The sequence below is a fragment of the Microtus ochrogaster genome, linkage group LG5 (genome assembly GCF_000317375.1).
Source record: "Microtus ochrogaster isolate Prairie Vole_2 linkage group LG5, MicOch1.0, whole genome shotgun sequence".
Lineage (NCBI taxonomy): Eukaryota > Metazoa > Chordata > Mammalia > Rodentia > Cricetidae > Microtus > Microtus ochrogaster.
Genome location: NC_022031.1, coordinates 15834647 through 15847505, shown reverse-complemented (window position 1 = coordinate 15847505; position 12859 = coordinate 15834647). Strand labels below are relative to the sequence as shown.

Below are 12859 nucleotides of genomic sequence, written 5' to 3'. Positions count from 1 at the left end.
TCTTTCTGACTCGCCAGTAATGCTTATCTGTGTTATAGACAAGCTAGGTAAGTGATGTACTATTGCACTCCTTATGAATAGTGGGTTCTGAGGTGTAGAAGAAATTCAAAGATTAGGTGATCATTTTCTAAAAATTGGATCAGAAAACTATTTCTTCAGGTTCAAGGCATCTGAACAGCAAGTTAAAAAGGCCAAGAGAATCAGAAATCCCAAGCAATTGAATTTTGGGTCATTTAACTCAAGATAGCTAAGTGTTGTGACTTTGAATGAGAATTTCACTTTGTAGCATCTCCCTGCCTTTTCTCATATATGGAGACTTGGTCTTTTAAATATTGATATTCAAGGTGTTCCATCTTAATCTTGAATTAATACAGTAAAGGGACATTACTATAGAATCGTATTAAATGTAAAAACAGCATGTAAGATATATTCACCATCTATAATCTGGAATTATGCATTTTAGGTGTGTTTTGGATCATATTATGGTCCATGTGGAATGTCAGAGTTCTTTCATTTGCATTAAATTTGAATTATTTATAGTAACAATTTCTAATTCTATGTATCTTTAAAAGACCAAGCATTCACAAAGGTATGATGCTTCTTAGACCTATATAAATATTTATAATTTCCCAGGAAGCTGTGAGATGTCCAATCTGTCATCTACTCCTGAAGGCGACACCTTCTCCACTGTGGCACCCAGCTCCCACGCCTTCACTCCTTCACAGAACCGTGTCTTTGAATCAAGGTTATGCCTCAGTCACCACCCATATCCCTAAACCAGTAGCTAGACTACTACTTATCAGTGCAGTGATAAATTATTTTATTTTATGCTCGTGAATGAAGTTTTTGCTGCCAGTATCTATGTGTACCAGTTTTTGCCTAGTACCCACAGAGGCCAGAAAAGGACAGCTTATCCCCTGGAAAGGAAATCACAGACAGTTGTGAAACACTATATGAATGCTGGGGACCAAACTCAGCTCTTTGCAAAAGCAGCTAGTGTTGTTCATTGATAAGCTATATTTTCAGCTCCAACAAATAAATTACTAGTCACCAAGTGTATGTATGTATGTATGTGTGCATGTGCATACATGTGTGTGCATGCATACGTGTGTGCGTGCATGCACGTGTGTGTGTGTGTGTGTGTGTGTGTGTGCGTGCGTGCATGTATTCCCAAGTGTTTTGAGGCTGAAGTCAACATCAGTTGCTTTTCTCAGTGGCTTTCTGTTTGGTTTTTGAGATAAAGTCTCTCACTGAATTTGGATCTCATCCATTCGGCTTGATTGGCTGGCCAGGAAGCCCCAGGATCCTCCTCACTCGGCTTCCCCAGTAGAGATTGTAGGTATGCAGAGCCGTGTCTAGATTTTCACATAGGTGCTAAGGCTCCAATCTCAAGTCTTCATATTTGTGCGGCAAACATTTTATCGATGGAGCTACCTCCTGATCCTCAGCAATAATTTTTATCCAAAAGGATGTTATAGAATATTGCTATACAGAATGCATCCTCAGATCTGATGGATTTCTAGTTTATCTACAAGAACAGTGCCCATTGCTGAGATAGTACAGACATTGTTCTGCCTTGTGCATAATTGACTCACTGGCCGGAGTAGGTCTTATGGTAACTGATAGAGAAGCCTGTATTCCTCCTGCAGGTTATCTGTGTCTGTGTCGGAGGCAAGGCTGAGCACTATGAGACTCCTGTTCAGGTTTCTTTCTGTGTGACTTCTTCTGATTCTCCCATGCGGCATAGAAGCTTCTGGCTTGTCCTTCAGGCTCTACTGAACTTGAGCTTCACATCCCATTCTGACATTCTTCTTTTCCCTTGCACTTTAGGCTTTTTTAATATTTCCTCATCCTTCTTTCTCAGACTTGACACCAGTTCATTTCTGCTGTCTGTTCCAAACCTGAGGTATGGCCACATCTTCTCCTCTACCCAGACAAGGAGATTTTTCCTAGCCCTAACATGACACATGATCATAACCTGAAAACAAACAAACAAACACACAAAACAAATCAAGGAAGGGTGAGACTGACATGTCAACAGGAAGTGATCCTGTAGAGAAACATATTGGTGTGCACTATTTGAAAACACTTATACTCAGTGAGAAGAGAGCTCAGCAAGGGGCCCTGGGATTTAAGAAAGGACTTTCACCAGGGGAATTCCTGGGAAGGACACAAAAAGGGTAGAAAAACAGCCTTTCCCTTCCAAAAAAATAGTTGGAGGAACTGACAGGCATCTCAATGGTTGTCTTGCAAGTTGGCTCTGGCTCTGAGGACCTGCATGAAGCATCTGCTTGCTTTGTGCTTTCCTTCTTTCCTTTGTGAGGCTTCAGCAGGTCCTGGCTGCCATCCTTGACGTTAATGCTCAATTTGCTTTCATAAGTAGGAAGAAAAAAATCTTATTATTGCAAAGAATCAATGAAAAGGAATGAAATTAAATAAGTAATGCACTAGAATTATGACTAGATTTTTTTTATTTGTAGCATGAGGTTATCAAAGATTGTTTCTAAAATTGTCTTGTAAATCTCTTTTGAATCCCAGGTATTGCAATTTCAGATGAACTTGATAAGGTAAGTTGAGTTCTGTATCTAATGACCAAATATAGAACTTATGTTTGAATCTAGATCTAAATTACTTTTTCTGAAATATAAAGAATGCTCCAATATGTTTATTTAATGTTAATATTTTAGTACTTAATGAAAAATATTGCAATAAATATTTATCATTTACAAAATTTGCTTAGACTAACTAGAATCATCAAATCATTATATGAAAAGGAAAAACTCATAATACTATGAATATTATTAGAATTTGGCCATATCTAGATGATGATTATGATGATAATGATTGTCACCATGTTGATGACAATACTTGTGTTGATGGTGATAATGTTGGTGGTGGTAATGGTGATAACCATGGTGATGGTGGTGATGATGATGGTAATGGTGGTGGTAGTGATGCTGGTAGTAACCACAGTGATCATGGCAATGGTGATGATGGCAACCATGATGAAAATTAGATGGTAGGAACTTGACATTTTCTATCTATGCCCTACTTCATTAGTAACTGTTGACTTGACTTAACTTTCCAAGATGCAACACGATGTGATGATGGGCTGAACTGTGGTGATCCTTGTCAGGATAGGAATACAGATATCAAACACATGTTTCAACAGTGACCCCTGCTGAACTCTTCACTGCCTTTGTTCCACTCCCCTTCCCGTGCTCTGAGTGGTGGTGGTACTGTTGTACCTTTTCTGCTGCTATCAGAAACCTTTCCTTAAACTGAAATGATTTTGGCTCTCAGTGGGTGATTGTGAGCTGCCCTGAGGGAACTCAGGTGCCTCCCACAGCCCATCCTTCCCCACACACTTTCTTCCCAGTGCGGGGGAGGGGGTGCCTGGAGTCCAGTTCTCAAATCTGTAAGACACGCTTGTTTTTTGCCGGTTTGCCTAATCTATATATGAAAACTTCATAGAAATGTATTACCTTCATTTCAATTGAGGAAGACAGCAACAATTGTCATAGGTAACTTACCTTTTTGAAAAGATATTTATGTCAGTGAACAAAAACTTGATACCACTCATATTTGATATTCAAGGATAGGAAAGGCTCCCAGGGTTTTCATGAAGACCTGAGTTCTGTGCCAGCCAACTGATGCATCAGATTAAAGAGCCTGTCCCACAGCACCCCCTTGTGGCCGTAAAGCTCATAATCCTGAATTTTTCTGACCAAAAAATACCAGGCATTTGTAAATACAATACTTTTTTTTTTTTCAATTTTGGAGTAGTTCCTTTTCTAGAGGGAGGATTTGTAATATAATCATTAACATTTCTCCCTTCCCTTCCTCAAATCCCTCCCATCCCCACCCCGTGGCCTCTTTTCTCTTTAATGCCATTATATATAACCTGTTCAGTCTGTATGATGTCACTTGTATGCCTTTTAGGATTGACAGCCAATTGCTGTGTTCTGTGATTTTGTTGGCTTGGTACCTTTGTCTTCAGCGTAATCATAAAAACAGACACAGCCTTTTACTGTCAATCCCAGAACTTTGATGTTTCACTAGAGATACATTTTTGTCTCTTTATAAAATACTCAGTTTTACTATCCCATGCCAATGCAGCTATTATTTTGACTCCATCATTTTCTCTGTGACCTTTAAAGTTCGTGAATTCTGAGAAGTGATTCTTCAGCTGCTTTCCTTCCCTTCCTGTGCGGATCACTGGATTTCAGTGGTGCTGGAACATTGCAGCAGCACAAATCTATCATCTCGCTCTTCTGTACTGTGGAAACTGATATCAGCTCTGCCCTTGTATCAGCATCTCTGACTGACTGCAGGTGCTAGGACACCCCTCTTTCCTGCTTTCTCCTGTGCAGGTTGCCGGTGCTCCTCAGTGTGAGGTCCCTAAGTGACATGTCGCCCTCTCTAACTTCAGCCGGGTCATGCTAGGCTGGGGTTGCCCAGGGATCTTTTCTATCCAAAGCCCTTAACTTCCTCTCCCCTGTTCTTCTTGTCATGTACTGTAATGTGCTCATAAGTTCTGAGGGTAGGAACTAGATGTCACTGAGAAGTCACTATCCTGCCCCCACAGCCGTTCTTTGAGTACAGATGGCAGGTCTGTCTGCCTGCTTTCCTATTCGATCAATATATAATTTATTGAGTCGAAACTTTCCAAGTCTCTTGATTGCTATTTAACCCTTATAATGCCACATGGTAGATAGAACTGTCTGGGATGGCCCTCAGTTACGCTTGGCTGAAAATAATTTCTGAGAAATTGCTTCACTTCAGGAGTGTGCTATGTGATCTGAATACATATCTATCTGTCTTTGTGTCATTATACTGAGTCTCACAAGGCAGAGGGTGGCTTTGAACTCAGTCCCTTAGGCTGTGTATGACCTTGACCTTGCTCCTCCCATATCCTGTGTTTCTAGTGATTAGAATACAGGTACCTGTTGCTTAGTCTAGTTTGTGTGTTCTGGGAGGAGACCCAGGGCTTCCCTCATGCCTTCAAGCACTCTAACACCTAAGTTGTAGGCCTTCTAGCTTCTCTCTTTCCCTGCATCTCTCACTTTTTTATACAGGCTGCCCCCATACCTTGGCAGCTCCCTTCAGCTGACTGCTTCCTCAGTGTCTGATGTTCGGACAGTCTACCAAAGACAAGTCAGCAGAGGACACTCACTTAGGCAGAATCCTGCTGGAAGTTTTTCTCAGAACTTCTGCTACCTGACAAAATCAAGGCCATATTTCTAAGACTAGAATTAAGCTTCCATCTTATTCCTCGCATCTGTGCTTCAGGCTTAATTTTCCTTTTTGCTAGGCAGATACCGTGATGTGCACAGCAAGCCCTGGGGTAGCAAGGCAGCAAGGCAGCACTTGTTGGTGGTTTCATTCCTTCTCAGGTCGTTGACCATCCTTCCAATTCCAGCCGTCCTAGCTCACCTTGAAGACATGATTGTTTCCTAGAGAACACAGTGACTTCATGAAAATGGCCCTTCTTGTCGGACACCGTGGTATTTGTGTTTTGCCATCAGAAAAGAGGCCTGGTATTGTGGGAAATTCCACATATCATCCTTAAATTGATTCTTGGCGACTTTCATTTCATAACTATGTAGCACATCCTGCCCTGCCAGGAATTATTTATAGATGCTGGTTCATTGTCCCTCATGTAGATGGCAACTGTTAGAAGATGACATGAATTTCCCAAGGAAATAGGTTTATATGCATAGCTAAAGTATCAAAAATAGGAAATATTTCAAAATATGTATGAGGGATCATTTCAAAGAGAGGAAAACACAGACCCCCATACAAGTGTGGAGTCTAGTTTCTGTGCTTTCACGCTGCACAGGAAGCTGTGTGACTTGGTGTCACCACCACTCATAGGATCAAAGTAAAAGGACAGGTTAGGGATCAGTCCCCCTCCTCAGACCTAAGGGATCATCTTTCATCTCCTTTGTTGTATTATGCATTCAAAGATATTCTCAAAAATAATCTTACACTTCTGTATAACAAAGAATGCAGTCATGGAGGTAAAAGAGTTGCTTGTGGTTCAGGAGAAAACTTAAGAAATGACACTGCTGGACAGAGGATGCCCAGGAACACAGACAAACAACGATGTTAAGCCAGGAAAGAGATGTGAATTGATGCAGAATGTCCCTGGCCACAGGAAAATCCCGAAGCAAAGTCATGACAGTGTCCACTGCCAGGCAAATCACCAGGGTCATAGCTACTACAAGATAACAAGCAAACAGAAAATAGCAAGTGTTGAGTGTTGGTACAGACGTGGAGAATGTGGGACTGCGTACATCATTGTTGGTGGGAATATGACATAGACAGGAACTATGGAAGCCAGCATACCGTGCCTTCAGTAATTAAAAGTAAAATTACCATATGCCAGAGTTTGGGTGGGAATATAAAAACCAAACAGCCACTATGGAAAACAGATGGGCAGTTCTTCAAGTGGTTGAAAATCAGCTCACCATATGCTGTGGTTTTAACATTGTGTCCTCTGAAAATTCACACTGAAACTTCATACTCACAGTGTTAAACCTCATAGTATTAAGTGGCAAAGGTTTTCAAGTGACTGGGTCATGAGGTGCCAATCACAGACATTAGTTTCCTGTGAAGGATTTGGGGAGCCTGTTTGGCCATTCCTCTGTCCTCTCCCAAGTGAAGACAAGGTAATCTACTTGTAAAGCTGGAGAAAACTCACCATCATGCAATAGAGAATGGGGCTTTATAGGAGATGTTGGGAAGTTTGATCTCAGAGACCCAGCCTTTAAAGTGGTGATAAATAAATTTCTATTATTTGTAAGCTACCTAGTTTAAAATATTTTACTGCACAAGTAGATAGGAGTTAAGGTGGCGCATGATAAAGAAACCCCACCTATAAATACACATCTAAAAGAAGTAAGGCAAGATCTGTGAGAGGCACTTTCATATCCTGTTCCCAGTGGCATTGTTCACCAGGACATGAGAGCAACACAAATGGTCATCAGTGGGGAAGTAGATACACATAGTGGCACACAGTCAGCCAGCGAAAGAATGATATACTGTGACGTGTATAGCATTACTGAACTTTGAGGCACTTGTGCTAAGGGATATAAGCCAGGCATAGAAGACAAGTGTTACATTGATTCCCCTGTGTGTATTTGGCGTCCCCATGCCTAGAAACAGAAGTCCAATGGCAGTTTTCAAGGACTACGTTCTGGGGAGATGGGGAGCTCCTGAATGAGTATAGACTTGGCTTGACAGTATAAAAGAGCTCTTTATAAACTTTTCTTGTATAGAGATAGGCATCACAATAATGACCATATTCAACACAATTGAACGGTGCTACAAATGTGGCCAAGGTGTTAGCTTCATGTACTGTACTAGCCTTTCCACCGTAACATAGCAGTTCATAGCAGTTCTCAAAAAAGTGTGCACAAACCCAGATGTGCCATGAGACACAAGCAACCTTCAGTCAGAATATTTCCACTGGAAATCTTTTGTTTTATTGATTTTAATTGAGGTCTACATTTTTCTCTGCTACCTTCTCTGCCTCTCCTCACCCCACTTCAACCCTCCCCCAAGGTTCCCATGCTCCCAATATATTCAGATCTTGTCTTTTTCTACTTCCCATGTAGATTAGATCTATGTCAGTCTCTCTTAGTGTCCTCATTGTTGTCTAAGTTCTCGGGATTGTAGTTTGTAGGCTGGTTTTCTTTGCTTTGTGTTTTAAAACCACCTATGAGTGAGTATATGTGATAATTGCCTTTCTGTGTCTGGGTTACCTCACTCAAAATAATACTTACTAGCTCCATCCATTTTCCTGCAAAATTCAAGATGTCGTTATTTTTTCTGCTGTGTAGTACTCCATTGTGTAAATGTATCATTTACATTTACATGTAAATATTTAGGTCTTTGATCCATTTGGACTTGAGTTTTGTGTATGGTGATAGATATAGGTCTATTTTCATTCTTCTACATGTTGATATCCAGTTATGCCAGCACCATTTGTTAAATATGCTTTCTTTTTTCCATTTGATATTTTTTTCTTCTTTGTCAAAAATTAATTGTTAGAAGGTATGTGGATTAATATTCAGGTCTTAATAACACAATGTACCTTATCAGATCACCATAGTTTAAAACTTGAAGTCAACAGCAATGCTAATTCCAGAAAACCCATAAATACATGGAAATTAAACAACGCTCACCTGAATCATCAATGGGTTAAGGGAGAAAGTAAAGACTTTCTAAAATTCAATGAAAATGACCACACAACATACCCAAATTTATGGGACACAATGAAAGCAGTGTTAAGAGGGAAGTTCATAGCACTAAATGTCTACATAAAGAAGCGGGAAAAATCCCACACTAGTGAATTAACAAAACATTTGAAAACTTTAGAACAAACAGAAGCAAACTCACCTAAGAAAACTAGATGGCAGGAAATAATGAATTGAGAGCTGAAATCAAGAAAATAGAAACAAAGAAAACAATACAAAGAATCAGTGAGACAAAGAGTTGGGTTCTTCGAGAAAATCAATATAATAAGCAAACCTCTATCCATACTAACTAAAAGGCAGAGAGAGAATATCCAAATTAAGAAAATCAGAAATGAAAAGTGGGACATAACAACAGACATGAAGGAAATCTAGAGAATTATCAAGTCATATTTTGAAAACCTATACTCCACAAAATTGGAAAACTTAAAGGAAATGAACAGCTTCCTGGATAAATATCACTTACCAAAATTAAATCAAGACCAGATAAGCAAATTAAACAGACCTATAACTGCTGAAGAAATAGAAACAGTCATCAAAAGTCTCCCAACCAAAAGAAGCCCAGGACCAGATGGTTTCAGCTCAAAATTCTATAAGACTTTCAAAGAACTAATACCAATACTCTTTGAATTATTCCACACAATAGAAACAGAAGGACATTGTCAAACTCTTTTCATGAGGCTATAATTACCCTGATACCCAAACCACAGAAAGACAATACAAAGAAAGAGAAATACAGACCAATCTCACTCGTGAACATTGATGCAAAAATACTAAATAAAATACTGGCAAATCGAATCCACTGGGTATCTTAACAAGAAAGTAGAGGATTGGCCTCCCTGTGCTCTCACTCAAGAAAGGGACTTTATGGCGGTGACTACATGACTTTCAGAAATGTCATCAGAATTACCACTGTCTTCTACATGCTGGACTTGAATCCCTCATCCATGAATATTTAAGTAGATGAATAGTCATGATAAAGAATATAATAGATAGTAATGTCCTAGCTAGTGACTGCTATATGCTAGCTGTTGGTTCAGCACTTCGCATAGGTGATGCCGTGTCACATGGCTCACTTGGTACACACCACAGGAGGTTCTAAATTATCTACTTGTATCATCCCATTTAACACTATCTATGAAATGAGATGCTATCCATCTTTTGTAGGTGAAAAACTGACACACTAGAGGTTGCATGCCCAGAAAGCCCAAGACGTAGACAAAGAGCAGGGGTGAGGCACAGAGTAGGGGTTGGACCCAGAGCAGGGATGGGGCACACGCAAGGGTGGGACACAGAGCAAAGGCACTTGCAACACGTGTGACGGTGAACAAATCAGCTCATACACATTTACTTTCGTGTCTCTCTATTTTTCAAAAAACGTTTTCTTCCAATTCCACAAGGTTTCCAGTTTATATACCCACACAGACACAATTAACAATTCTCTGGCAATAGCAAGAATACTAGGCATGCATTTTTCAGGGCTAAGAAAACAGATAAGGCTGACAAAGTTGGGTGCCTGTTATCTTACTTATGTCCTGGAGGTGGCGTGGCTTTAAAGCACCTGGGCATATCTAAAAGGGTAAATAAAGGAAGGGGCTATGATTTCTAAGAGGGGGAGAGGGAGTTTGTGTATTAATTACATTTGTGTGGTTAGCTAAGCTTGACATTTGTAATCGATAAATATAGAAGAAGAGGGAAGAAAAACACAGCATTGCTGTGCAGTCTCTAAGCACTTCCGTCTAATCATGGCTGGGAACACAGCATTTGTGGTAACTATGGCAACCAGCAAAACCAGTGGGAGGAAAGGGGTTGGTGCTTGATTTTCATGAGTATTTTCACCAAATGTTAGTTGATTAAAGAGAATCTCTTAGCCCTAGAGATGACATCGAAGGTGGCTAGATCAAAGGGAAACTAACTGTGGGAGTGTAAAATCTGGAGCTGGTATTTCCAGCCTCCAGGCCAAGTGACAGCTTTGTTCCCGCTAACACCCAAGTGGGAAGAATTTCCTTTCTTCTGAGTTTTTTTTTTTTTTGAGAATTCAAGGTACCCAGTACATATTCTATATATCAAGGTTATACAGACAAATGAAAAGTCAACCAGTATAACAGTACATGAGGGAGTTATGCCCAATAATTAATTAATACACCACAGAAGTTTTTGGGATGAATTCCACTATGGAAAGGGGAGTGCTATGGCTTCCTGAGGTTTTTATGGAAATTCAAAAGGCAAATATTCCCAATGCCCTGCAATTTGGGTGTCCTGCACTGGAATGTGGTCCCTGCGGGTTAACTGAGTGATTTTGTCAGCTGTATTCTTGCTGTATAATTTTGTGAACCACAGCAGAACACAGAGCAGGGGTGGGACACACAGCAGGGTTGAGACGTGAGCAGGGGTGGGGCACAAAGCAGGGGTGGGGCACAGAGCAGGGGTGGGACACAGAGCAGGACACTTTCCTCTAGAGTTTTTATTTTTTTAATTTTTATTTTTATTTATTTATTTATTATGTATACAATGGCCTGCCTGCATGTGTCCCTGCAGACAGAAGTTGGCACCAGATCTTATCACAGGTGGTTGCTGGGAATTGAACTCATGGACCTCTGGAAGAACAGTCAAAGCTCTTAACCACAGAGCCATCTTTCCAGCCCCAATTACAACAATTATATCATGCTTTTGAGATCTGAATTTGTATCAGTGTAAGAGATGCAATTTGGGGGTATCTTAAAGTTTTATCTCCCTTGGTTTTATATCCAGAAAGGAAACTAGAGCTGAAAACTTCAGCATCTCTCCTGGAGCCCATGTGGACAGCCTCTGCAGTGAGCCCAGCCTGTGGCTCCCACCATTGCCTGGGGCAAAGTAATCACTCAAAATTAGTAACTATCTTATTAGTAGAAACTGTTTCCTCCTTGTGCTCACTTTTGGAGACTTAACAGTAACTAAGCTTTGGTAAATAATTACTAAATACATAGCTATCCAAAGCTTATCAAGCAGTTATTTGTCATATTTAAAGTTTATTCTGCCACATTTTCTCATTCTTCTCGTGATCAACACATTTTACTTCAGCTATTTTATGGTAGTAATGATTCTCATCTGTACTAATGGAGTGGGAACCGTGAGAACATTGTGTCCTAACTAGACGTCTATCACTGTGGAAATATGACCAATAGCAACTTCCTGGTTGCTATTCTGGGTCCATCAAGGTTGAATTCTGGGTCCATCAAGCCCATCACTAGGAGAAGACTGGGTGAAAACTTGGAGGCAGGAACGGATGCAGAGGCCATGGAGAAACGGTGCTTACTGATTTGCTCCTCTTGTTCAGCCCACTTTATTACACAACTCAGGACTGCCTCCCCTGGGTGACGCTGGGTGTGTTTAGTTCCTAGCTACTCACCTAGTGCTCATAACTGCCTGTAACTCCAGGTTCATGGCATCTCATGCCCTCCTCTGGCCTCTGTAGCCACCAGGCACACACATGGTACACAAATATACATGTAAGCACTCATAGAAACACATAAAAGTAAATAAACTTTTAATAAGTAGATAAATTGCTATGATCCTTTGTCCTGCTTCTCTTCCATGTTCTGGAATCTCGTATCGACTTAGATATTGTGTGATATCAGGGACAGTAAAGAAAAAAATCATAGACTCCTTAATGTGATATGGTGGTATATGTTTGATTTTTTAACAGATGAATGTAATGATATTAGGGGAAATATTGATGTGCATTTTATTACATGTTTTCTAGTATGGTTCTTGCCAATTTTTTTCTTGTATCTCAAAAATAAATGAAATAAACAATTTTCAAAGAAAAAAATCAGTTTATATTTAAGTCATAATCAAAGCTTAATTTTATCTATAGAAGGACTTCTGAAAGCATAATCATAAGGACAAGAGTTCAGAACCCAGTATCCAAGTAACAAGTCATAAACACCCCACAACTGCCAGTAACTCCAGTCCCAAGGGATCTTATATCCTACTTAGGCCTCTGTGCACAGTTGTGTATATACTCTCTCACACACATGCACACACAAATCTCAATAAAGAAATTAAACAAACTAAGCTATATAAATTCTACTATAAGTGAAGCATATGAGGAGCTTGCTGACAGAAAAATATTTTTGTTAGCTCTGTGAAACAATGTATAGTCATGTTACAATATAAATACGAATGCATATCTAACAAACTTACAAAGTTCTCCAAGGTCTGCAAAAATGCTGCTTAAATCAGGCTCTGAGAAACGGGCACATGAACACATGGCTAGTAAGAATATGAAGTGGTCCAAACAGAAGGAAGGAAAATGTTGCAATATCTTAAACATTTGGTGTGCAGTTGTTGACCAGGTTGTCCTACTCACAGTGAGTTACTTTTTTTTTTTTGCTTTGACAAAACACCTTGCAATGTATAAAGGAAATTATTTCATCAACCTTTTGGTCTCAGAGGGTTAGAGTCCATGACATAGGAGCTAAGGCAAGGCAGCAGAAACAGATGGGAGTTCACATCTTGTTTGAAATCAGAAGCTAGAGAGAGATGGCATACTCAAAATGGCACAAGTACTTTGAAGCCAGTGACATGCCTCTTCCAACAAGGCCACAATTCCTAAT

The 12859-nt window shown here is 40.0% G+C and overlaps 1 protein-coding gene across 1 annotated transcript in view; it reads left to right on the top strand.

Moving 5' to 3' along the window:
- The window catches only part of LG5H8orf34 (linkage group 5 C8orf34 homolog), a 381926-nt gene that overhangs the window by 122132 nt on the left and 246935 nt on the right, over positions 1-12859 (top strand). Inside the window, exon 6 of the mRNA XM_026786802.1 lies at positions 2539-2567. Coding sequence (XP_026642603.1) covers positions 2539-2567 — 29 coding nt within the window. The remainder of the gene's footprint in view (positions 1-2538; positions 2568-12859) is intronic.